The 25674-nt window shown below is 45.1% G+C and overlaps 1 protein-coding gene across 17 annotated transcripts in view; it reads left to right on the forward strand.

The window, feature by feature from the left end:
• Positions 1-25674, forward strand: part of DGKD (diacylglycerol kinase delta) — a 116533-nt gene that overhangs the window by 12027 nt on the left and 78832 nt on the right. For 4 of the 17 annotated variants that reach the window (XM_021924153.2, XM_021924167.2, XM_021924156.2 and 1 more), the window contains exons 2-3: positions 21645-21755; positions 23820-23900. In XM_021924153.2, coding sequence (XP_021779845.2) covers positions 21663-21755; positions 23820-23900 — 174 coding nt within the window. In that variant the 5' untranslated portion in view covers positions 21645-21662. Of the gene's footprint in view, positions 1-5633; positions 6587-16712; positions 19600-19632; positions 19814-21644; positions 21756-23327; positions 23443-23819; positions 23901-25674 lie in introns of those variants that run through there. The other 13 variants (XM_021924159.2, XM_031651615.1, XR_635900.4 and 10 more) reach the window with 9 other exon arrangements.

Raw genomic sequence — 25674 nt, forward strand, 5'->3', positions numbered from 1 at the left:
ACATAGATTCAGCAGTTAGGTGGCCTGCTGGTGTGCCATGAAGCCATATAGGTCTCACTGAACCCAGATAGGGCCTTCTTTGTCCCTTCCTCCCCAGCCCCCAGTCATGCAGCTGCAGTGAGGATGGTTCATCTGGGCCTGAGAGTGAGGACAGTGTGATGGGGTTAGGACCCGATCGGATGCTGGGGCCATTGGCTTTTGGAGGTGGGCAGAGGAGAAGGAGGAGGACTAGTCAAAAAAGGAAGGACTGTCAGGGGAGGAGAAAGAGGAAGGGGGTGCAGAGAAGCCCCAGAACCAGTACGGTTTACCCCTAAATACCTCAGTGTCTGTCCCCACAAAACGAGGATATTTTCATATATAACAGTACCATTATACCTGAAAAAAATTTTTAACGTTTAATATCCAGATCATTTTCAAATTTCCCCAATTTAACCAGAAATGTGATTTGTGACCTTTCTTTTGGGAAACAGGTACCCATCAAGTTTTATGCATTATATTTGGTTGTTGTTATCTCTTTAGTTTGTTAAATTAGAATAACTTCCACTGTCCTCTCTTCCTGTTCCCTACCTGCCTATGACATCAAGTTTTTCAAGAGACAAGGGCAGTTGTCTTGTATTAATGACTTTTTTTTTTTTGAGACGGAGTTTCAGTGTGTGGCCCAGGCTGGAATGTAGTGGTGTGATCTCAGCTCACTGCAACCTCCGCCTCTCTAGTTCAAATGATTCTCCTGCCTCAGCTTCCCAAGCAGCTGGGATTACAGGCACCTGCCACCATGCCCGGCTAATTTTTGTATTTTTAGTAGAGACGGGGGTTTCACCGTGTTGGCTGGGCTGGTCTCGAACTCCTGACCTCAAGTGATCCACCTGCCTCGGCCTCCCAAAGAGTTGGGATTACAGGCGTGAGCCACCGCTCCTATCTGTATTAATGACTTTTAATGGCAGAAACCTCCATTACTTTTGCACCAACCTAATAATCTTTCTGGATTTTTCTGATTGTTTTCCCATCATTCTTTTACAATGTTATTTTATCTTCTATATTTCCTATAAAGTAGAAGTGAGCAGTTTCAGAGACTCACTTCTATATTTCGGTTGACATTTTGGGCATGTCCCTAAATATGGAATGCTGTGTGCTCTGTACTGCATCCCACTTGGAGGAGGGCGTGTCCTCCTAGGCTGTCCCCCTCTGCTGTGTCGTCGCTTGGTTTACAGGAGATTTCTAGGTCTTTTCTTCCTTCCTTCTTTTTTTTTTTTTTTTTTTTTTTAAAATAGAAATGGGATCTCCCTACGTTAAGCCAGTCTGGTCTTGAACTCCTGACCTAAAGTGAGCCCCCTGCCTTGGCTCATGCCTGTAATCCCAAAAGGCCTCCCTGGGATTACAGGCATGAGCCACCTTGCCCGACCAGATCTTTTCGTTGGAGATGTGATTCCCCCTTTACAATTAGGAAGTAATAGGTGATTCCTGGGCACTGTGCAGATATCCTTTACCCCAAATGGTTTCCACATTCGTACACAATAAGGACTTGCCTGAATCAATTTTATTGTGAGAGTTTGTGAAATGGAGATTCCCGCCTCCCCCATTCTGTCATTTATTCCACGTTTGTCTGTTGGTGTTGTTCTATAAAGATATTTTCTTGGGGCTGGGCGTGGTGGCTCATGGCTATAATCTCAGCACTTTGGGAGGCCGAGGCGGGGGGATCACTTGAGGTCAGGAGTTTGAGACCAGCCTGGCCAATATGTAAAACCCCATCTCTACTAAAAATACAAAAAAAGTAGCCGGCCGTGGTGGCGGGCGCCTGTAATCCCAGTTACTCCAGAGGCCGAGGCAGGAGAATGGCATGAACCCAGGAGGTGGAGGTTGCAGTGAGCCGAGATAGCAGCACTGCGCTCCAGGCTGGGTGACAGAGCGAGACTCTGTCAAAAAAGTGAAAATAAAAAGATATTTTCTCACTTCAACTGGGTTAAAGGCCACAGTTCCTCCTAAAAAGGCAGGGCAATTGCTGGATTCTTTCTGTATATTTACCAGTGTTCAAGGTAAGGATTTGGTAAATAGTCATCCCCAGTAGAGGCAAATGTTTCTCTCCCCGCAACCCTAAACCCCCACACCCACCCCGAGTATCACTATATGAATTCATGGCAATTTTTATTCAGTGTTTTACAGTCAGTTACAGTCATTCTTTTTGATGCTGAAATTATCCTAATTTTCCTAGAAACACACCTTCATCTGGCTCTTTGGTCTTTGAAGGCTTGCTTGCTATGTTGCGATCTGTTTGCGTCTTCTGGATGGAGTCCTGGAGCTGGAGTTTCAGGTAGAAGGGACAGTGTGGCCGCGGCGGCCAGCCCACGGCGTGCATTGCTGCCCATTTCCTGCCAGTCCTGGGAGGAGAGTGCCTAGGAGTTTCACGATTTCAAGCTGGCAGGTCTTTGTTTTCCTTTTTTGGATTGGCTTAGGTTTAAGGTTGTCCCAGCCTCATCAAATGAGTTGGGTAGCTTTCTGTGAGAAAGGCTTTTGTCTCTGCCTCTCATATTGCATCTCCATTTATTTTATTTTTTGGGGGGAGGTTCTTATCTGTGGTTTAGACCATCTGTCTCCTTACCACTCTGTCCATCTTGGTATTTTTCCCTTGCCACTGTATCCATCAGCATTCTGGGAGCCTCTCAGTTTTGTCTTTTTGCCACCTATGACATTTTCTGTAATGTACATTTTTCCCTTTGACTCCTTCCAGTTGGATTTTAATTTTTCCATAGCGTGATTGTTTTCAGTTTTTCTTTAATCTTGGTCAACATCTTAGCTTGTTGTCTTTTAATTTAATCCTGTTCTCATTTTGGTGCTCCCTGTCCTTTAAAAACATTTTAATTTTAACTTTTTAAATAAAGGGTGTATCTTCCTGCATCTTACTAATGACAAGAGTCGCATCTTTTCTAAAATGGTCTTCCATTTTCTGCAATCATTCATTTCAGGTTTGTGCATGTACTTTATGGCATGTTTTTCCATCAGCCTCCCCCCTCCCCCTTTCTGTTTAGATTTAGTGTTCCTTGAATGGTGTTTGCCAGGCTGTGGGTTCGAATTGCTGTTTGCTGGGCACAGTCTGGGGCTGGCCATGGGTTGATCGGCCACGGGCCCAGGCTGTGTCTCTGCTGCTCTGGACGGGCTCTCCCCTCACCTTGAATTCCTGTGCAGTGGCCCCATTCTCCGTCTCCATGTGGTAGTGGGTGTTTGTTGATGACCTGCTGCCCACTCTGCTGGCTCTGCTCTTCTGTGTCTGAGGGTGAAGGGTGTCTGCCTCCCTCTCCCCTGCAGGAAAGACTGGACTCTCATCCCCCGATGAATGGTGCTTTGTCCTTAGAGAATGATGGAAGAGGGACACTCTTTCTTTTTCTTTTAAACCTGCTATTTTAGCCATTTTAACGGGTACAGTTAAGTGCCATTAAGTACATTAATGGTATTGTGTAACCATCACCTCTATCCAGTTTGGGAACTTTTGTATCCCCTACATGGAAATCCCTTCTCCATCGTGAGTCACTCCTCATTTCCCCCTCCTCCCAGCCCCTGACAAGCACTAATCTGCTTTCCATCTCCATGGATTTGCCTATTCTGGGTATTTCATTTATTATTTATTTATTTTTTAGATAGAGTCTTGCTCTTTCACTCAGATTGGAGTGCAGTGGCTCAATCTCAGCTTACTGCAATCTCTGCCTCCCAGGTTCAAGTGATCCTCTCACCTCAGCCTCCCGAGTGGCTGGGGTTACAGGTGCGCTCCACCATGCCTGGCTAATTTTTGTATTTTTAGTACAGAGGGGGTTCCACCATGTTGTGACCAGACTGGTCTTCCAATTCCTGACCTCGAGTGATCTGAGCGCCCTGGCCTCCCAAAGTGCCGGGATTACATGCATGAGCCACCGTGCCTGGCCACTGAGCACTGTGTTTTCAAGGCTTATTTATGTTGTACTTTTCAGAACTTCCTTTCTGTTTTTGAGTGAATAATACTCTGTTCTGTGAATGTACCACATTTTGTTTGCTCATTCATCGGTTGACAGATATTTGGGTTGCTTCTACCTTTTGACTATTGTGAATAGAGCTGCTATGAACATTCATGTACAAATTATTATTTAAATGCCTGTTTTCATTTATTTTGTATTTTTTTTTTTTAAATTTTTGAGACAGGGTCTCTGCAACCCAGGCTGGAGTGCAGTGGTGCAGTCATGGCTCACTGCAGCCTCCACATCTTGGGCTCAAGCAGTCCTCCCACCTCAGCTTCCCAAGTAGCTGTGACTACAGATGTGTGCCACCATGCCTGGCCAATTTTTAATTGTTTTGTAGAGAAGAGGTCTTACTGTGTTGTGCAGGTTGGTCTTGAACGCGGGCTCAAGTGGTCTTCTTGCGTCGGCCTCCCAGAGTGCTGGGATTACAGGTGTGAGCCACTGCACCCGGCTGACCTGTTTTCATTTCTTTTGGGTACATACATGTGAGTTAAATTGCTGGATAATTCTGTGTTTATCTTGTTGAGGAGCTGCCAAACCATTTTCCACAATGGCTGCACCATTGTAAGTTTCCTCCAGCAGTGTAGGAGAGTTCCCATGTTTCCACACTTGCCAACACTTGTTACTTTCCGCTTATTGTAATATAACATTATAATATTTAATAATGTAAGAATATTGTATTATTAATCGGTTCCTCAGTGACTAACAGTGTTGAGCATCTTTTCGTGTGTTTGTTGACCATTTGTATATATTTTTTGAAGAAATATCTATTCAGATCCGTTGCCCATTTTCCAATCGGGTTGTCTTCTTGTTGTTGAATTGTAAGAGTTTTTTATATATTTTGAGTACTAGACCCTGATTAGATACATGATTTGCAAATATTTTCTCTGTGAGTTGTGTTTTCACTCTCTTGATAGTGTCCTTTGAGGCACAAAAGTTTTGAATTTTGATGAAGTCCGATTTTTTTCTTTTGTTGCTTGTGCTTTTGGTGTTATACTTAAGAAACCATCGCCTAATCCAGAGTCAAGATTTATACCTGTGTTCTTTCACGAGTTTTGTAGTTTCAGCTATTATTAATATATTTAGTCCTTGATCCATTTTGAGTTATTTTTTGTGTGTGGTGTGAGGTCAGGTTCCAACTTCATTCTTCCTGTGTGGATGTGCAGTTGCTCCAGCACCATCTGTTGAAGAGGAGTGCTCTCCAGCTGGAGTCTGCCTCCCCAGCTGTGCAAACAGCCCTGCAGTATTGAAAAACAGCCACAGAGCTTCTCAGGAGTGCTTGGTAATCTCAATGGAGTTCATAAAGTGATTCTTAATAGAATTATTCTTATGGATGGTTATGAGACATTTACATATTTAAAGGGTTTAAAAGGAAGTATCTGCATTTCAGAATTTTTACTGCCATGGAACTCATCTACATTTTATTTTGTTTTGTTTTATTTTTTTGAGACAGGGTCTCACTGTCACCCAGGCAGGAGTGCAGTGGTATGATCTCCGCTCACTGCAGCCTCTACGTCCTGAGCTCAAGTGATCCTCCCACTCAGCCTCCTGAGTAGGTGGGACCATAGGCATGCACCACCACACCTAGGTAATTTTTGTATTTTTTGTAGAGATGGGTTCTTGCTCTGTTGCCTAGGCTGTCCTCGAATTCCTGGGCTCAAGCAATCCGCCCGCCTCAGCCTCCCAAAGTGCTAGGATTACAGGTGTGAGCTACGGCGCCCAGCCTCTTCTGCGTTTTAGATTTGAGAATATGGACTTGATTCAGTTCTTTTTATAGTTTGGTAAACTTGAAATAACACTCATCTCATTAAATCCAGTCTCATTTGACATTCTCTGTATTTGAATTCTGAAAAATGGACACTATAGTACTCAGAGGCTGGGCAGAAAGGAAGTCTGAGAAGTTGTTCTCTATCTCCTTTCTCTCTGTGTGGTTGCTGAACATTTCTATGTACTTCAGGAGGGCAAGCAGAACCAGGTTTGTCAAGAATTGAGGCATGAGTCTATTTTTTTTAGTTTTTATTTTTTTCTTACATTTAAGGGCGATCTGACAAATGAGGCGTGAGTCTAATGCCAAAGTGTATTTTTATTGTCCAATAGTCACATTGTCTGTGTTTGTATATCTGACTAGTGTTTTGAATAAGTGGGAATTTTGCTGTTTATAGAAACTCCTTGGTAGTTAACTGCAGCTTCTTTGTCCTCTGGCAGCAGAAATGGGTATAACCATTTGGGAAAGTGACTTAGTGAGTGAGTGAATAACTCCGAGAGACTCTTGGTCCAGAATTCTAACACTGGGACTCTATCCTGAGAAAATAATCTTAAATATGAAGCTCATGAACAACATGTTTATTGTACCATTAAATATAAAAAGTTGCAAACCACCCCAGTGTCCAAGTCCAGCTTGGGACAAACTCCACCAGAACACTCCAGTGTAATGACTCAGTAAGTTAATGATAATAGCTGATAAAATGGGTACTGTGGGCGAGTCCCGTGCTGTGCTCTGTGCGCGTGCTATGCCACTTCACCTTCACAACTTCATGGCGGCTGCACCAGGTCACAAAGCCGGAGAGTGGCTGTGTGTGAGGCTCTCAGTCCCTGAAGCCGCCAGCCAGGTAACTGAGGAGGGCAGCAACAGGGTACTGTGTGATGTTGGAGAAATAAAGAGGCAAAGCTGTGTTTACAGAATGCGTTTCAGCAGTGTGTAAAACACTGGGAATAAGGTGGAATAGGAAATAACACGGAGGAAGTTTCTCATGATATTGCAGGTCGGGTTAGGTGGTGGGATTTGCATTATTTTTATGTTTACATCTGCTTGCCTGCATATTCTGAAATGGGCATGTATTATTTTATACCAAAGGAAACAAAAAGGCATAACATGCTTCCCTTCAGTGGAAGACTCCTAATGGTAAGAGGGGCTGTGTCACGATGTGGTGATGATTCAGGATGGAGAAGTGGCTGCCCTCAGCCTTATCTGGAATGTCCTAAAACAACGGAAACAGTACTGTTGGATCAAAACAGATTGAATTTCAGGAGTCAAATATACAAAAGGACATGCTTGTGAAAATACAGGATTTAAGTTTCATAATATTCCTAATAAATGGGTACATTATATGGAATAACTTAATTATGTTCCCCTTTGTTTAAACTTTAAACTCCTGTGTTGAAATTAAATCTACACTTACCAAAGCGGCGAGCTCAAGGTCTTGATATAAATAGGATGTATTTTAGCTTGAAATATAAACTGTTTGATGCGTGCAACATTATCCGTTCTTTAGATATGTTCATAATGATATTAGCATCCCTAAACATTTGAATAAATAAAAAAGAAATAGCATATAAAGGAATAACACACAAAGCAAAAGTAGATCTAGTTGCAGCATATTGTTGTTTGGAAAAGCAAGTTATTAAATAATTCGTATATCATATAACTCCCCTTTATGTTTTTTAGTTTAATTTTTTTTTGACACAGGGTTTTTTCTGTTTGTTTTCCAGCTCTGTCACCCAGGCTGGAGTGCAGTGGTGTGATCTCAGCTCACTGCAACCTCCGCCTCCCGGGTTCAAGCAATTCTCCTGCCTCAGTCTCCTGAGTAGCTGGGATTACAGGTCTCTGCCACGACACCTGGCTAGTTTTTGTATTTTTAGCAGAGACGGGATTTCACCATGTTGGCCAGGCTGGTTACGAACTCCTGACCTCAAGTGTTCCACCCGCCTCAGCCTCCCAAAGTGCTGGGATTACAGGCGTGAGCCGCTGCACCTGGCCTTGACACAGGGTCTCGCCCTGTCACCCAGGCTGGAGTGCAGTGGTGCCATCATTGTTCACTGCAGCCTTGGACTCTTGGGCTCAGGTGATTTTCCTGTCTTGGCCTCCCCAGAGGCTGGGACTACATGTGTGTGCCACCATGCCCAACTAATTTTTAAATTTTTTGTAGAGATGGCATCTCACCGTGTTGCCCAGGCTGGTCTTGAACTCCTGGGCACAAGTGATTTGCCCACCTCTTTCTCCCAAAATGCTGAGATTACAGGTGTGAGCCATAGCACCTGGCAATTTTATTTTTATGTTTTTTTTTTTTTTTTTTTTAGAGAGGCACACTCTTGTTCTGTCATCCAGGCTGCAGTGCAGTGGTTCAGTCATAGGTCACTGGAGCCTAAATTCCTGGGTTCAAGCAACTTTTCTGCCCCACTTTCCATAGTAGCTAGGACTACAGGCATATGCCACCATACCCAGCCAATTTTTAAAGTTTTTATAGAGATGGAGTCTCTATAAAAGCAGAGGGATACTTTACTATGCTATGTTGCCCAGGCTGGTCTTGGATTCCCGGGCTCAAGTGATCTGCCTGCCTCGTCCTCCCAAAGTGCTGAGATTACAGGTGTGAGATACCATGCCCAGCCCCACTTTTCTGTTTTATTTACACACTTGAAAACAGACGGAGCCGGGTGCGGTGGCTACGCCTGTAGTCCCAGCACTTTGGGTGCCCAAGTCGGACGGATCACCTGATGTCAGGAGTTCGAGACCAGCCTGGCCAACAAGGTAAAATCCTGTCTGTACTATAAATAACAAAAATTAGCCGTGTGTGATGGCGCACGCCTGTAGTCCCAGCTACTTGGGAGGCTGAGGCAAGAGAATCACTTGAACCTGGGAGGTAGAGGTTGCAGTGAGCCCAGACTGTGCCACCGCACTCCAGCCTGGGCGACAGAACGAATCTCTGTCTCAAAAAAGAAAAAAGAAAAAAAAAGAAAACAGATGGGAAGGACGTTATCTCGGAATGTGAATAGTAGGTGTTAGCAGTGGCTGGGCTCTGGGTGGTCTCAAGTAAATAAAAAGTAACCTCCAGCAAACAAGTCTGCCATGAGTTGGGCCGTTTAACACAGGACTTTATTTCCACCAAATGTCAGAAAACAGGTGAGGAAGCAGCTGGTTGAGCACGTGCCAGGGGAGAGGAGGTTGAATGCTGATAGTGGCAGCACTGCTGCGTTGTTCTCAGGTGCTTGTGAGATCCATAGGTCAAGAAGCTGGGGAGGCTGCCTCTGGCCCAGGCAGCACCAGCTTCAGGCCTCTGGTATGTTTCACTGACTTCCAGGTTTCCAAAGCGCCCTGTCTGCACCCCTCTTATGACACTCAAAAACAATTTGTGGAAATTTCCAAACAGACGCAGAAGTAGAGACCGTTGAATTAATTACATCAGCCTTGTGTCTTTCTTGTTTCATCTGTTTCCACCCCCTTCTCCCACCCCTACTTTTTTTCCTGAGCATTTTAAAGCGAATTATTCTGTTCTTCCTACTATGTCAAGTATCCTTCTGCTGGAGCAGTTTCCTGAAAGGTCAAGGGTCGAGTCCCTTTCATTGTAGTATTCCAAGCCGCACTCAGCACTCAAGTGTTCAATAAACATTTATTGAAACAGAGTGATTTCATTCCACAGCTCGATAGGGAGATGGATTTTGTTCTGTAGGTTTCACAGAAGCTGAATCTTTCCTACCTTCATGAACCACAGATAGCATGGTGTATTTTGGGATGTCGCTCCTGCTGCTGGTGGTTAAGGTTTGTGCCTTTGGTGTGTAGTAGAGATGGGTTTGTGCATAAATTCACTTTCAGAAAAAGTAGGATGATTGGTTATGGCTTTAATTTAGTCTGAACTTGTACAGACAAAAATAATGAAAAGTAAATCTTCCCCAAACATAAAAAAATGTTTTTCATTTGCTGTCTAAGCATGGAGAGAGTTGAAATCAGACAGGTCTGAGTCTGAAGCCCACATCTGTCACTTCACTGTAGATATCTGTGTCCTCTCTGGACCCGAATTTCTTCATTAGTAAAATGGGGCCATAACTATTGTATGGGGCAAATTAAATACAGATTTTACATAAGCTCCTGGCACACAATAGGCACTTCATAAATACTGATTCTTTCTTCTCCTTGCCCATGATTCTGTGAAATGGGAACATTTCCTGGGCCTCCCTTAGACGGTCATTGTATGGATAAAATGGGTAATCTCTGGAAAGTGCTTACACCTGAGCCTGGAGCAAGTCAGAGCTCATCTTCCTGGGTACTGCTACGGGTGCAGCCCCTGCCCTGGAAGTCCTTTTAAAATCATATGTGTGCCTTCCCTGTCTTGTCTACCCTGTTCCCTTTCCCTAGAGGTAACCACTTAACCATTTTAATTGTTATTTTGGTTAAATTGTTTCTTTTTGAAAAAAAACTTTAAGTTTATCTTCTTCACACACACACAATGTCCTCCTTTTTACACAAAGATATTAATAGCATGTTCCTTTTTTTTTTTTTTTTTTGAGATGGAGTTTTGCTCTTGTCTCCCAGGCTGGAGTGCAATGGCACGATCTCGGCTCACTTCAACTTCCACCTCCCAGGTTCAGATGATTCTCCTGTTTCAGCCTCCCGAGTAGGTGGAATTACAGGCGTGTACCACCACGTCCGGATAATTTTTTGTATTTTTAGTAGAGATGGGGTTTCACCATATTGGCCAGGCTGGTCTCCAACTCCTAACCTCAGGTGATCCGCCGGCTTTGGCCTCCCAAAGTGCTGGGATTACAGGCGTGAGCCACTGCACCTGGCCTCTTAATAGCATGTTCTATGCATGTTCTGCACAGTTCTCTTTTTACTTACTCTGATTTGGAGACCGTTCCATAACATATAAAGATATATTCCACAATCCTCGTATAGATATGTGGTACTGCAGAGTTTGAATGTACTGTAGTTTTTCGACCACTAGCCTGTTGGTGGGCATTTGGGTTATTTTCAGTGTTCTACTATAATAGTTTGTAGCACATAGCCTTGTACAAACTTTGTTTTCTATTTTGCCAAGGTGTCTTTTGGGATAGATTCCTAGGAGTGGGCTTGCTAGATCAAAAGAGTAAACGCATGAATAACCGCTCTGGATTTTGCCAAGTGTTTGTCTTCAGGGCCATCCCATGTTGCAGTCGTGTCGAGTGCCCATCTCCCCATTGCCATAGAAGCAGAATGTGTTGCCTCTTTGTTTGTTTGTTTTTTTAATTTGTTTTGAGATAGGGTCTTGCTCTGTCGCCCAAGCTGGAGTGCAGTGGTGTGATCACAGCTCACCGCAGCAACCTCTACATCTTGGGCTCAGGTGATCCTCCCACCTCAGCCTCTCAAGTAGCTGGAACTGTAGGTGCACTAATTTTTAAATAATATTATTTTTTTGTAGAGGTGGGTTCTCTGTGTTGCTCAGGCTAGCCTTGAACTCCTGGTCTCAGGTGATCCTCTCACCTCAGCTTTGCAAGTAGCTTGGACCACAGGTGTGCACCACCATGCCCAGATCGTTTTTGGTTTTTTTTTTTTTTTTTTTAATTTGAGGCCGGGTGTGGTGGCTCACACCTGTAATCCTAGCACTTTGGGAGGCCTAGGTGGGCGGATTGCCTGAGCTTAGGAGACCAGCCTGGGCAACATGGTGAAACCCCATCTCTACTAAAATACAAAAATTAGCTGGGCGTGGTGGCTTGTGCTTATAGTCCCAGCTACTCAGGAGGCTGAGGCAGTAGAATTACTTGAACCAGGGAGGCGGAGGTTGCAGTGAGCCGAGATCACGCCACTGCACTCCAGCCTGGGCGACAGAGCGCGACTCCATCTCAAAAAAAAAAAAAAAAAATTGTAGAGATGGGGTCTCACTGTGTTGCCTAGGCTGGTCTCAAACTCCTGGGCTCAAACTATCCTCCTGCCTCAGCCTCCCAAAGTTCTGGGGTTACAGGCGTGAGCTACTGTGCCCAGCCTTGTTTGTTTCTTGTCAGTTTGATGGTGCAAATAGTATTGTCACTTAGTTTTGTTTTTCTCTTCTGAGCTAAGTTGAGCATCTTTTCCTTCGTTTCAGGGCCTTTTGCAGTTTTTTTTCTGTCAAATGTTTGTTTATGTTTTTTGTCCCTTTTTCTACCAGGTTGTTAGTCTGTTCTCAATTTTTTTAAGTTCTTTAAAGATTAGGGATATTAGTCCTTTGTGGTATTTTGTAAAACTTCCTGGCCTGGTGTGGTGGCTTATGCCTGCAATAAGGGAGGCCAAGGCCTGAGGATTGCCTGAGCAACATAGCGAGACCCTGTCTCTACAAAGCAAAACAAAACAAAACAAGTGCACCTGTAGTCCTAGCTACTTGGGAGGCTGAGATAGGAGGATCACTTGAGCCCAAGAGGTCAAGGCTGCGGTGAGCTGTGATTGAGCCACTGTAGTCCAGCCTGGTTGACAGTGTGAGAACCTGTTTCAAAACAAAAACAAAACTTCCTGAGGCACTGGCCTCAATTTTTTTAAGTTCTTTAAAGATTAGGGATATTAGCGCTTTGTGGTATTTTGTAAAACTTTCTAGCCTGGTGTGGTGGCTTAATTAAGATAATTAATTAATTAATTAAGATAAATAAACCCACTAAACCCAAGGGACTGTTGGTCTGGGGAGGGAGACAGCCTCATAATGGATGTTCATGTACTTGCAAAGTGATGACAGCTAGTTCTGCCTGGGGGGGAGTCTGGGAAGACTTCCTGAAGGTGGTGGCATTTGACTTAGGTCTCAAAGCTTAGTCAGTAGAAGAGGAGCTGAGGATTTCCAGGCAGAGGAAAGAGTATATTCAAAGGAGTGGGGAAATAAAGGAGTCAGTTGTGTTTGGGTCAGGTGGTTCTGGGAGGGGTGAGAGAGGAGCCTTTCAGATTGGGAGGAGCCCTGTGGGCCCGCGAAGCCTTCCTAGATGCCATGGAAAGTGAGGAGAGGTGTGGGAGTGGGCCCTGGCTCTGAGACCATATTCTTCTTCGAGTCACCTGGGAGCTTCTAACACGGTGGCTCCCTGCCCCTCCAACACTGATGCTCGTCACTGGTTGGGTGGGGCCGGTGGTCACTGTTTCTCAAAGCTTGTCAGGTAATTGTAATTGGCAGTTGGGGTGAGATCCTCCCGTTGAGAGAGAGAATTGTGGCAGCAGGTTGGAGGAAGGATGCACAGAGAACAAACTTGGTGTGCTTAGGAGCCACCTGGGCTCTTGGCAAAAATTCATATTTCCAAGGCTCAGGAGGTTGGGCTGGGGCAGTAATTTGCTTTTTCTTTCTTTCTTTATTTTATTTTATTTCTATATTATTATTTTAATAACCTGTATTTTTTTTTAAAACTAGTTCAGTGAAGTAGTGAGAATGGGGTAGAGAATAGAGCAAGGAGTTCAGTCTGTAGCTGGTTGTGAACCCTCATTTGAGATAGCTCACTGCCTTCAGGCCAGCCATAGCCTGCATTTTTAACAAACGTTCCAGGGTTTCTGATGTGGTGGTCTGGGCCACACTTTGAGACACACTGAGCCTGAGACAAGAGGCAGAACAACTTAAGCCTGAGGTAGGCGGGGCTGAAGAGGAGGGGCAGAATCTTCCATTATTTTATTTATTTATTTATTTATTTTTGAGACAGAGTCTCTCTCTGTCGCCCAGGCTGGAGTGTGGTGGCCGGATCTCCGCTCACTGCAAGCTCCGCCTGCCGGGTTTACGCCATTCTCCTGCCTCAGCCTCCCGAGTAGCTGGGACTACAGGCGCCTGCCACCTCACCTGGCTAGTTTTTTTGTATTTTTTAGTAGAGACGGGGTTTCACCGTGGAATCTTCCATTATTTTAACAAATACAATCAATGATCCTAGGTAGCCAGTTAGAAATGGGGAGTGAAGGAGGAAAAGAGTTGAGCGCCTGCTACTTCTTTTAGATTTGATGATGCTATTAATATTAACTAAAGAGGAAATGTGGGGTCAGTGAACAGTGAGATGAGGTACATTTCAGTGTAGAGGCCTGGCCCGTGGGGAAGCCAGCATGCAAGACTAGGTTTGAGTAGCAGTGATGCTGACAGAGCGGGAGTGAACTCAGCTAACCCCTCGTCATCAGCCAGGAATGCATTTGGCTGCAGGTTGATGTCGTCAGGACCCACACTGGCTACCTTGGAGCCTCAACATGCTTGCTACAGCACTAGATGTTGTGTGTTCATTCAAAGCAAAGGTGGCACTGCGGCTACATGTGTTCCCATATACCAGCCGAGCACTCACCTACCTCCCCACCCCCAACAGAACTGCTTAGGTCTCCTTGACCGGTACTGGGGTAATGGGGATTAGCCCTATGATGAAAGGCCCCCCCGCCCACCACCCCCAACTCAGAAGCAAGGTCCTGTGAGCAGTGAGGATGTCTGTGTATGTGTGTGGAGGTGTTAACAGTGTTGGCCATACCACAGTAAGAGAAGTGTCCTGGGTTTAGGAAAAGTGAGTGTGAACTCCAAATGAAGGGCACATCTGGAGCAGCTCTCTCTTGGGTGTTTGGGTGTACACATTGTTGCCACTTTTTGGCTTTTTTGGTTTGGTCCTTGCTCACATTAGTGGGGGCAGGAATGAGGTGTCACTCCTCCTGTCAGTAGAAGCTTTGGCATAGGAGCTTTGGGACATGGTCAGTTTTAATCTTGGTGGCAGTGCATTGAAAACAAGGGTAGTGGCAGTGGGGAAATTGGATTCTCTTGATGGGTAAGGGAAGGATGATGTCCTTTTTCCATGGGTTGGTGTTTTGGAGTCTTCAGAAAACCTATGTTGGATTCCTTTCTGTCAGAGTTAGCACCAGACTCGGGGTCTGGCTCTGCAGAGCTGAGCGGGATTCTGCAGCGCCATGGTTGCCTGGTGTGCTCTCTCCTGCTGGCCGTTGGTGTCATGAAGATGCCGATGTGGCGCACATTCCATTGCCGCCTTGAGCATTCCCTCAACTTCTGCCAGGATGCAGTAAGATCAGGTTATAGGTAGATAGGTGGTGGGTAAGTTGCAGGTAGTTCCTGAATGAGGATGAATCTGTGAGTAGTGTTTTGAGTAGATACAGGAATTTACCTTTGCTTAATTGATTTAAATCAGACTTTTATGCTGAAGTTTTATTTTGCCAACAAGTATTGTCTGGGCTCTGGGTTTGAATTCTAGGTGTGACATTCATTAGCCAAATGGCCTTGGGTGAATTACTTAATCCTCTGGCCCTCAGTTTCCTTGTAAAGTGGGGATATTACCACCACTTTCAAAATTGATGTGAGGATTAAAAGATGAAAATGGCTCCTACTCGGGTAGTGGATGTGGTATGTGTGAAGTGTTGGAGATAATCTGGAGGTCTTTGAATATGTTTTGCATGCCTTATGTTTTGTGAACAAATTATTTTCTGATTGCTTCCTATTTGTGAATCATGGTGCTTATAAATTGCAAACCACAGACGAAGCTTTGAGTTAGAATTGGAGAGACCTGGGATTTCTTTTGTGACCTGTCATTAGTTGTTCAACCGGGCAAGTTACTTAGTCTCTCTGTTTACCAGTTTTTTTATTAGTTAACTGGAATGTTAGTTTCTGTCTCATAGACCAGAAATGTTTGTTCTGTTAAGAAGACAAGTAAATATAAAAATAATGCATGAAAATTTAAAGTTATATGCAAATTGGGCCAGGTGCGGTGGCTCACGCCTATAATCCCAGCACTTTGGGAGGCTGAGGTGGGTGGATTACCTGAGGTCAGGAGTTCGAGACCAGCCTGGCCAACATGGTGAAACCCCATCTCTACTAAAAATACAAAAAATTAGCTGGGCGTGTAGTGCGCGCCTGTAGTCCCAGCTACTCGGTAGGCTGAGGCAGGAGAATCACTTGAACCTGGGAGGTGGAGGTTGCAGTGAGCCGAGACCATGCTACTGCACTCCAGACTGGGCAACAGAGCAAGACTCCGTCTCAGAAAACAAACAAACAAAGTGATATGCAAATTGATAGAAGTAAGTTTTACCAGCTACTTTCCACTGAAACATTTGTATGTTAATGTTTTATGCTAGTATTTCCACTTTGGGGGACTTTGTGAATTTGGGTGATGTTGCTTAATTAACCATAGTCAGGTTTCTGTTTTACCTGCTTTTTTGTTGTTGTTGAAGGACTGGGAAGGTCTAAAGGACAGATAGATGGCTGAAGTGGACATTTGGCTAATTTTTATTCCTTTCTCCTATTGTTTTTTTTTTGTTCCCCTCCCCAGTTTCCCAGCTGTCTGCCTGCAGCCCCTCTGTCCAGGTCACTTTGGGCAGGCTGTGGCTTGCTGCCCTCAGCCTCTGGACACGTGTCTCTTGGTTGGCCCCCTCCATTTTCTTCACCCCATGTGGCAGCTGTTTTTCATTTGTTTGTCTTTTACTGTGTAAATGTGGAAATCCTCACTCCTTATATGCTCGAGACATTAACGCTAATAGTCTTGAGATTTTACTTCTGTCCTCATATTGATTAACTGTATTTTTCCCTTTACCGTTTTATATGTAGAATGATACATAGAGTATACATGTAAGTTGAGAAACACAGTCATGGACTGTGCACACGTGGACCCACCTGCACGGCTGATTGCCAAGGTACTCTTCTGTGGCATCCCCCAGGGTTAAGCATCCTTTGGGGTTTAGTCTCCATTTAACTTACTCTTCTGGTAAATGCCAGTTCACACTTTCTATTGGTTTTCTTTTTGGTGGTTTTTCTTTTTCCGTGGGAGTTTCTTTTTTCTTTTTTTTTTGAGAGGGAATTTCACTCTTGTCACCCAGGCAAGAGTGCAATGGCATGATCTTGGCCCACTGCAACCTCCGTCTGCTGGGTTCAAGCGATTCTCCTGTCTCAGCCTCCCAAGTAGCTGGGATTACAGGTATCCGCCTTCATGCCCAGCTGATATTTGTATTTTTCGTAGAGACAGGGTTTCACTGTATTGGCCAGGCTGGTCTCGAACTCCTGACCTCAGGTGATCTACCTGCCTTGGCCTCCCAAAGTGCTGGAATTACAGTCATGAGCTGGCTGTCAGCAGTAGTGTACATATTTTTCCCACCTTGGCTTTTCTTTTATCTCTTTTTGAGGTGTCTTTGATGAGCAGAAATTCTCAATTGTAATATAGTTGAGTTTAACAGTCATAGCTTATATCTAATAGTTTTTTCTATTATATTTAAGAAACTCTTCCCAATTCCAAAGTCACTGGAAATTCTCTTTCGTCTGCTGGAAGTTTTGAAGTTCTTCTGCCTTTTGCTCTAGCACACCCAGAGTCTACCAAGAGCTCACGCATGTGATGTCCTTGGGTAACCTGACATCTCAGCCCCTTTGCTGAAATCCCCCTCCCTCCAAACCCCGGTTTGCAGTGCCACCTGTTTTATACATCAAGCTTCCAAATCTGCAAGGGTCTGTTTCTGGGCGCTCTTTGGTCCCCAAATTCCACTTCTCTTAATTTGCTCTAAGGATAGTTGAGGACATAAGCAGATATTTACTTACGGGAATGTCTGCTGAAATTCTGATAATAGCATTGAGGGAGCAGGAAATGTTCTAAATCTTCTGGCAGTGGGAAGCAGGTGAATGATGGAGAGGAGAGTGTGTAGGTGCAGTGAGATACTCGGTAGCCAACAAAAATGCATTTGCTGATGCAGCTATATGGTAATAATATACATGACAGAAAAAGTAGCAAGGTCAAACAACAGTATGTACAGTATGGATTCCATGTTCATAAAAAGAAAGTTGTAAGTTGAAAAAAACCTGTCATCTTTGCTTTCTCTTGTCCCGGTCACACTCAGGGTGATTTTATCTGGCTTCGACCCCATCAAGCCACCGTGTCCGCTCTGGCATGTCCTCGGTGACCCCCTGGTGGCTGCTTCCTTTATCCTAGCCTCAGTTCTCATTTATGACCTCGCTGCTACATTGGACATCACTGATGCGATCTTCTCGACGTGCTGTCTCCTCTCCTGCACTTCTGCCCACTTTCTTCTCGTTCTCCTTTCTGGCTTTCCTTTCTCGATGTTGGTGTCCCTGGGTTCCCATTTCCCTGGGCCTCCATGCACTCCATGCTTTCTCCTTTGGGGCCCTTGGCAAGGCATCTCCTGCGTTAAACCTTCTCCTACATCACAGACCTGCAGTGCTGGCTGTCGCCTCACACTGAACTCCCCTGATGTCCTCGAGGCCCACAGACTCAGCACGTCCAGAATGAAACCGACGTCCCCCCACTGAGCCACACTCTTCAGAGGTGTCCAGGATTTCGGTCCTGTCTCCTCCCCTTCACCTCGGTCAATTGTCACATCTTTCTGAACATTCCCGTGCCTGTGTCCATCTCTCCCCTGCCACCCCAGACTCTTGTCACCAACTCCCCCCTTATGCGAGTTTCTGAAGTGTTCTGCCAGCCTCCACGTTTCACCCCCTCTTCTTTCCCACACTGTGGCCACAGTCAGCTTTCCAGAGTGAGTGTATTTCTGAGCCACCACCGGGCTCTGTCTCTAGCCCCAAGGAGCAGCTGCGGGCCTCTGCTTGCCCAGCCCCTCCTCCCTGGCCTGCTCAGGTACCTGTTGTTCAGCCAGCCTCTCTTATGGGACATTGCTCACTGCCCTGTGCCCCACATCCCAGAGCACTCCGGTGTGTATACGTCTGCCCTCCTCTGGTCTGAGCTCCTGCCCATGCAGCCCTCAGAGCCCAGTGCGGTGACCAGCATCTGGAGACGTGGCCATGTGTCGGAGAGGGGTCAACCTCACCCTGTGACTGGGCCTGCTGATCCCTTTCAGACAGAGTCTGTTCTGGACTTTCTCTGTCCCCTGGTTTGAAGCCCTTTTCAAGGGCATTCTCAGAGGTGTCTTACTCTTCAGCAAGGACCACTGGAGACTTGCGCTTCCCCGCAAACAGCTGCACGTGGTAGTCTTGGACCTGTGGGCTGGGCATATGTCTGTCGGGTCAGTGGGTGGCCGTGGACCACACTGCAGCTCAGGCCCAGTGCTCTCGCCAGCTTCCTCTGGAGAGCCCAGCACTGGGATTGGTGTCTCACCTGTGTTTGCTGGTGGGCGCTTGTTCACTTTCCACCTGCTGCTCTCTCTCTGACTGGAGCTTGAGAGTTTTCTTGGTGCAGTGTGTGTTGCAAATTTGTCTCTGATTGGAATAAGGGTATCCTAGATGGCTCGAACGACAGTCGGCCCTTTTGTTTGTGCATAGAACCCAACAAAGTGACTGTAAGAGCCTGGTGGCCCGGCATGGCCTGAGCGAACTGTGCAAGGGCCTGGCCCTTTCACTCCTGACTCTGCTCTAGGGGGCAAGGAGAGGCCTTGTCAGCCGAGCAGCATTTCCTGTGGGTGCCTTTCACAGCTGCCACGTGCAAAATACAGCACATTATTTTGGGGTGTTATTTTCTTGACCACTTTTGGTTCATTGCTTTTGACTAAATGTTTAAAAATATTCTGCAGCATATCTATAGTACTCACAAGCAGCGAATCAGGAGAAGAAATGCAGTTTCTGAGAAGGCTTCAAAGAAATCATGGTCTTTATCTCTTCCCCAGCCTTTTCCGCTGAAACCCACCAGTCTTTTTCTGAGCACTCTTGTTCTATAAATAAAGCAACAGCTCTCCTTGGGCAGCCCAAGATCGCAGACTCTCATCCGCCCTCAGAAAGATTGTGCATGTGCGTGTGCGTGTGTGTGTGTGTAAGAGTGGTGGTGCAGTGAGTTGTGTTTTAATTTTGCTTTTCTTTTATGTATGAGATGTGTAGCAGGAGATGCAAGAAAAAATGCTCTAGCATCTGTCCTTTAAAGATAACTTATTATAACTTTTCTGGGTTTTGGCTTGTTGGTTTTGTCTTTTTTTTTTTTTTTTTTTTGCCCATTTAGGGAAGAGATGGAAGTGATTGCTTTCCGCGCAGAGGTAAGGAAGAGGAATGGGGGGCCAGGAGAGATGTCCTCACAGTGAGGCCTTTGAGGTCAACAGAGAAAAGGTCTTGTGATGTATGTTTTAGGCTACTGTGGATGGCATTGCTCTGTGCAGATGTATTTGAAATGAGTGTCATCCATGTGTACTTGGATCTGAAAAGGATGTTTGGAAACAAATACCATTTCTCAGTCCTTCACAGTGAAGACTGGTTTGTATCCTCACTCCCAGAATCAGGGGGTGGGACTTTCTGTCTGCCTTGGATCACCCTTGTTCTGTTTTGAACGGGACCCCAGATGCTAGCTGTATGCTGGGGATCCCTGCTGTCTCTAGGGGAGCGGGTAGGGATGGGAAGGTCACTTCTGGCAAACAAGCCTCATCAGGATGCTTGATCGTTGGATAATGTTGGGCTCCTCTCTTTTTCCTTCCTGGCACTCTTTAATTACTGGGGAAAGGGTGGGTGCCTTTTTCAGAAGTGTGAGGTGAATGTATAAGCCAAGAATGAGTCAGTAGATTCTTCAGCAGCTCTCCCTTGCGCCGATCCTCTAGAGTTGGAAAGGGCTGCTGTCGTGCCACCGGGCCAGTGCCGAAAGCAGAGTTCGCCACGATTGGCATGTGCTGGTGAGCAAGAAGCTCTTGGAAGTGGTCGTGAGTGCAGCCAGTTTCCCCCAACCCAGGAAGGGCACAGTGAGGATGGCTTGTTGCAGGATAAGGAGGAGACCCCTAGGCACTGTGCATTGGCCTGTGCTATGCTCTCCGGGCGTGGTCCTGGTGTCCGTCCACATGTTGATGGGGTGTCGGGGTGGGGGCTTTCTGCAGCCTTCCCTGTTCCGCTCTCTCCTGTTGTGAACGGCCGGTAGACGGATCGGGCAGTGCAGTGTTCTGCGCTTGCATTCTGGCACAAGTGGGGGACAGGAGCCTCCTGTGTCTTGCTCTTGCTGGTTTTATGTTAGGGAGTTTTCAGCGTTTGTGGATACTTAAGAACTTTGTGCACGCACCGTTTAAAACATTGACGTAAAGTGCAGAGCTATATGGGATTAGGTAATTAAGCAAAAGCTTCTCTGAACCAGTGTGCTTGTCTTTGAACAGAATTTTTAGGAAGCCTCCCTCCGTTTCCATGCTGAGGCCCTTGTGGACTGGGCATTTCTGTGAGGTGGGATGTAACATAGTGTGCAAACGCTGAGAGCCAGGTTCTTGTCTTCATGCATGTCGTTTATTCTTTCTGACTGTGTTAATGGCTCCAAGTACGTCAGAAAGTCTCATGACCAAGTAGTTCCTTTACGCATTTGATGTTTTGGTGGCATGGGCTGTGTAAGGCGGGGGAGCAGCTCCGGGATAAGTAGTGTCCCCTTCATTCTTGGCTTTAATTGAGCCAAGGTGAGTGGACTGTAGAGTCAATTTCTGGATTCTTATAAGAGAACATCTTGTGTTATGGGGTGAACTCATCAGATTTTCGGGTTGAGAGGAGTTTTAGTGTCTGTGGCTGAGGCACTTCCCTCTCATGGTGTGTGCAGATGCACACACCCAGCCTGTGAGTGGTGGGTTGGGCTGAGGGTGCAGGCCTGGAGCTTCTGAGCCCCAGAGCCACTGACGTAGACAGCTTTGGCAGCAGCATCCTGAGAAATGGCAGGGGGCCAGAGAACACAGAGACAGGGCCAAGAATAGCTGAAAAATACCAAATGTTGAAGTTGGAGAATGCACTGGCCCCATGTCCCAGTGTCTTCCCAGCTGCTGCGTACTGTGGCCCTGTGAGCCTCAGTGTCCTTTCTTCATGTTGCCAGTGCATCCAGGGCACACCCTGGGCCTCTGACACCCCCATCCACACAGGCACACATTGCCCCATAGAGGAAAGGATTGGTGCAACCCCCGTCCCCCCGGCAGCGTGCTGGGCCTGTGCATAGGTCAAGGTCTGTTGAGAGTGTGAGAAATATTTTCTGTTGGAGACATGAATATGTTTCAGCCACAACAGGGTGCGTTTCAGCTGGAAGAGTGAAAGGGCACCTTGAAAACTCAAGTTTATGAATATGTTTCTGTACTTTCAGACCATCATCAAAGAGGGGATGCTGACCAAACAGAACAATTCATTCCAGCGATCAAAAAGGAGATACTTTAAGCTTCGAGGGCGAACGCTTTACTATGCCAAAACGGCAAAGGTGAGGCCCCATGCAGGAAAACACGCGTGAGGACATCACAGGAGCTGTCCCGGGGGAGGAATTGGGGGTGCCGAGTCCTTGTGTGGGAAAAGCTTCAATTTTCAGATCTGTTATTGCCAGTGAGTTTTGTAACACTCCACACTGTCAGGTTTTACTTGTCTCAAGGTATGTTTTATTTCTTATCAAAATTAATTTCTATTCATTTTCCTTTTCTTTAATGTCATCAGTAATGGGGAAAAGGAAAAAAAGGGTCACAGAAACAGCCACATTAAAGTTGGATATCTTTCTTTCAGAAAGGTTGGGGGGAATCACAGGGTTATGAATTTTATCTTATTATTATTAAATAATTCTTTATTCTTTAAGTATATTGAGCTTTTTTTTTATTTTTTGTTTTTTTTTTGAGAGGGAGTCTTGCTCTGTTATCCAGGCTGGAGTGCATTGGCGAGATCTCGGCTCACTGCACCCTCCGCCTCCTGGGTTCAAGCAATTCTCCTGACTCAGCCTCTCGAGTAGCTGGGATTATAGGCACCTGCAACCACGCCTAGCTTATATTTTGTATTTTAGTAGGGATGGGGTTTCACTATGTAGGTCAAGCTGGTCTCAAACTCTTGACCTCAAATGATCTGCCTGCCTTGGCCTCCCAAAGTGCTGGGATTACAGGCGTGAGCCACCCATGCCTGGACTAGAGATGGGGTTTCACCACATTGCCCAGGCTGGTCTTGAACTCTTGACCTCAAGTGATCCTCCTGCCTTAGCCTCCCAAGGTGCTGGGATTATAGGCATGAGCCACTGTGCCCGGCCAAAGTAGAAGGAGCTGAGCTTTTTGATGTGTGAACAGAAATGGGAAATTCTTTATTTTTAGGCTTTCTAGCAATTAACCTTCTTTCTGTTGCCCTATTGTAGGTAGATTTAAAACTAGAAGCACCAGGTGGGTGCTGCTGGAGGAGGAGCAGCCAGTGAAAGTCACAGATTACTGCCATGTTTAAGCGGATGTGGTGTTAGACATTCAGACACCAGTGTGTTAGCTGGGATTCCGAATACCTGTATTTTTATATCAGTATTGGTGTCAGTACTAATATTTTGGTATTTAAGAAATCTGGGATCTGAATCATTTACATTTTGAGACATAGCCCTAGAAAGTTACTGCATTAAAATTTGAAATGGAACAAAGCAGCTTTTTTAGAAAGGGTTCTGACCACTTCCCTCACTTAAAAAAAAAAAAAAAACACGAGAAAACACCTTTTACAGTTAGTTCTGGGGGCGAGGGGAGGGGGAAGTTTACTTAAAAGATTGAGTCTCTTTTCTGAGTAATTAGTTTGATTTTCTCCAGGGTTCCTCATAGAGCCATCGTAGAATAGAGGGGATGGTATATGGGAAACAGCAGGCAGGGGCTGTGCTGGGGGACTGTGACCGTGTAGGGAATGGAAAGGGAGATGGGGGAGGTCCCCAGGCCTGATTCCCAGCCTGCCCTGGAGCGTCTCTCTCTCTCCAGGACCAGTCTCCTTCTGATCTGCTCCCTTGTTTCCTTTCACGGCCAGACCCCTTCCATTTGGACTTGTCTCTCTTCCCCAGAAGAATTCATTTTAGCCAGGACCTTTCCCCTCCATGTGCTCGCTGGAGGAACAAGCTGGGAAGACACAGAATCCTCAGTCCGGACCCCGGGGCCTTCCCCCAGCTAAAACACTGTGTGAGAACATACTTCACATGTAAAAGTGAACACTGGTGTTGACAGTAGTAGTAAATACAGAAATACCAGCATTGGGTTGTTTGCTTTGGTTCTCTCTCTTTTTTCCTTCACTAATGCAATGCCAAAGTTCGTAGATTTTTTTTTTTTTTTTTTTTTTTAAATCATGGCACTATACCTGTGAGCCTGAGCTTTTGGTTAGAAGCAGGTGGGTGAGTTAATTTGGATTGGCTTATTGATTGGATCCTACAGTTTCAAGGTACTTGGGCTTCTGTGGGTGCTTGGTAGGGATCAGGGGGGTGTGGTGGGCAGCGCTGGCTAGTGCTTAAGGATGTCCTTATCTTTGTGTGCCTTAGTCCCTGTGTTTGTCTCTTTTCCAGTCAATCATATTTGATGAGGTGGATCTGTCAGATGCCAGCGTGGCTGAATCCAGTACCAAAAACGTCAACAACAGTTTTACGGTAAGATTCCTGAGTCACGCCTTTCTTGATTCTTTACTGAAGTTGGCTTTCCTTTTTGATCTGAACATGTGTCCAAGCAGTTCAAACACTTTCATTCTTTTCTTTCTGATTGGAATGATTGCTGGTAAAATTTGAATTTAATGCTGAAAGTAATACTGTGGTTGGAAAATAACCAAGAATTTGGCACGCCTAAGCACTAAGGGACAATAGGGACAAAATAAAAATTTTTAAAATATGTTTTGGTTCACGTCTTTTTTTTTTTTTTTTTTTTTTTTTTGAGACAGCGTTTCGCTCTTGTTGCCTGGGCTGGAGTGCAGTGGCACTATCTCCAGCTCCCAGCAACCTCTGCCTCCCGGGTTCAAGTGATCCTCCTGCCTTAGCCTCCCTAGTAGCTGGGATTACAGGCATGTGCTACCACACCTGGCTAATTTTGTATTTTTAGTAGAGATGGGGTTTCTCCATGTTGGTCAGGGTGGTCTGGAACTCCCAACCTCAGGTGATCTGCCCGCCTCGGCCTCCCAAAATGTTGGGATTACAGGTGTGAGCCACCACGCTCGGCTGGTTCATGTCTTACTAGCTCTGTACAGAGTTTTGTTTTTTGTGATTAGTGTAGAAAATTTGGAAAATGCAGACAAGTATGTTAAAGCAATTAAAAAGCAGCCATAATTCAGCCACCTCAAAAAACATTGAGTGTTAATATTTTGGTGTATTTCTTTTTTTTTCCTTTTTTACGTTTAAACTTTCTTCCTTCCGAATTTATAAAAGTTATATTGGACTTTGTGCAAAAGTTCTAAATGCATGAAATCATGTGATTGCACCACTTGGAAGTGGCCAGCTGCTTACTCTGGAGTGTTTATCTTTATTTCTGTATATTTGTGTCTTTACCTGCGTGTACCCGTGAGATAATGCTGAACCTTTTGGTTTACACCTGTGTGTTTTTTTTTCCCCCAGGACAATTTATAGTAGACAGTTGCTCATGTCAGCTGATCTAAATGTTCGTTATATTTTTTAATGGCTATAGTTGCATTTTCTTGTATGATTTTATAATTTAGGCTTTACGGGCTGACTTTAGTACCTACCTGTATAAGGTTTGACTCTTAATAACAGCACTAGAACTTTTAAAGCTATTTTTCTTTATGTTATTAGGCCATCCCATCTAGACATAAAGTATGCCCCCTAATTTTAAAAATTATTCTTTTATAATTCAGTCAAGGTGAGTAATTTTCCTCAAGTTTAGGATCCGACATTTTGGGTTAGTGTTAGTTTCATGTGCTTTCAAGTTTTATTTTGTTTATTGATGGATTCATTGTTGATGTTGCTGATACAAATGGGATTTTCCTTCCTCTGTCTAAACCTCTGCTTATTTTGTGTTGATGTAACTGCTCTTATTTTACTTGGAGTATTTGTAGTTTTCTCTATTAGTTTATTTTTACCAGCTGGGAAGAGACATTTTTAACTACACAAATAGATTTTTCTTTGATTCGTGGTTTTTAGAGTCTTTAATAGGAGTAGGTGTTGAATTTCGTTGGAGTGTTAATTAATTAACTTTTAAAAGTTAATTAATTAACTTTTTAGAGATGTAGTCTCCCTTTGTCACCCAGGCTGAAGTGCGGTGATGTGATCTCGGCTCACTGTCACCTTTGTCTCCCAGGTTCAAGGGATCCTCATGCCTCAGCCTCCCTAGTAGCTGGGATTATAGGCGTGCACCATTTCGCCCAGCTAAGTTTTGTAATTTTAGTAGAGATGGGGTTTCACCGTATTGGCCAGGCTGATC

This window comes from Papio anubis, chromosome 10 (assembly GCF_008728515.1).
Source record: "Papio anubis isolate 15944 chromosome 10, Panubis1.0, whole genome shotgun sequence".
In the NCBI taxonomy this organism is placed as follows: Eukaryota; Metazoa; Chordata; class Mammalia; order Primates; family Cercopithecidae; genus Papio; species Papio anubis.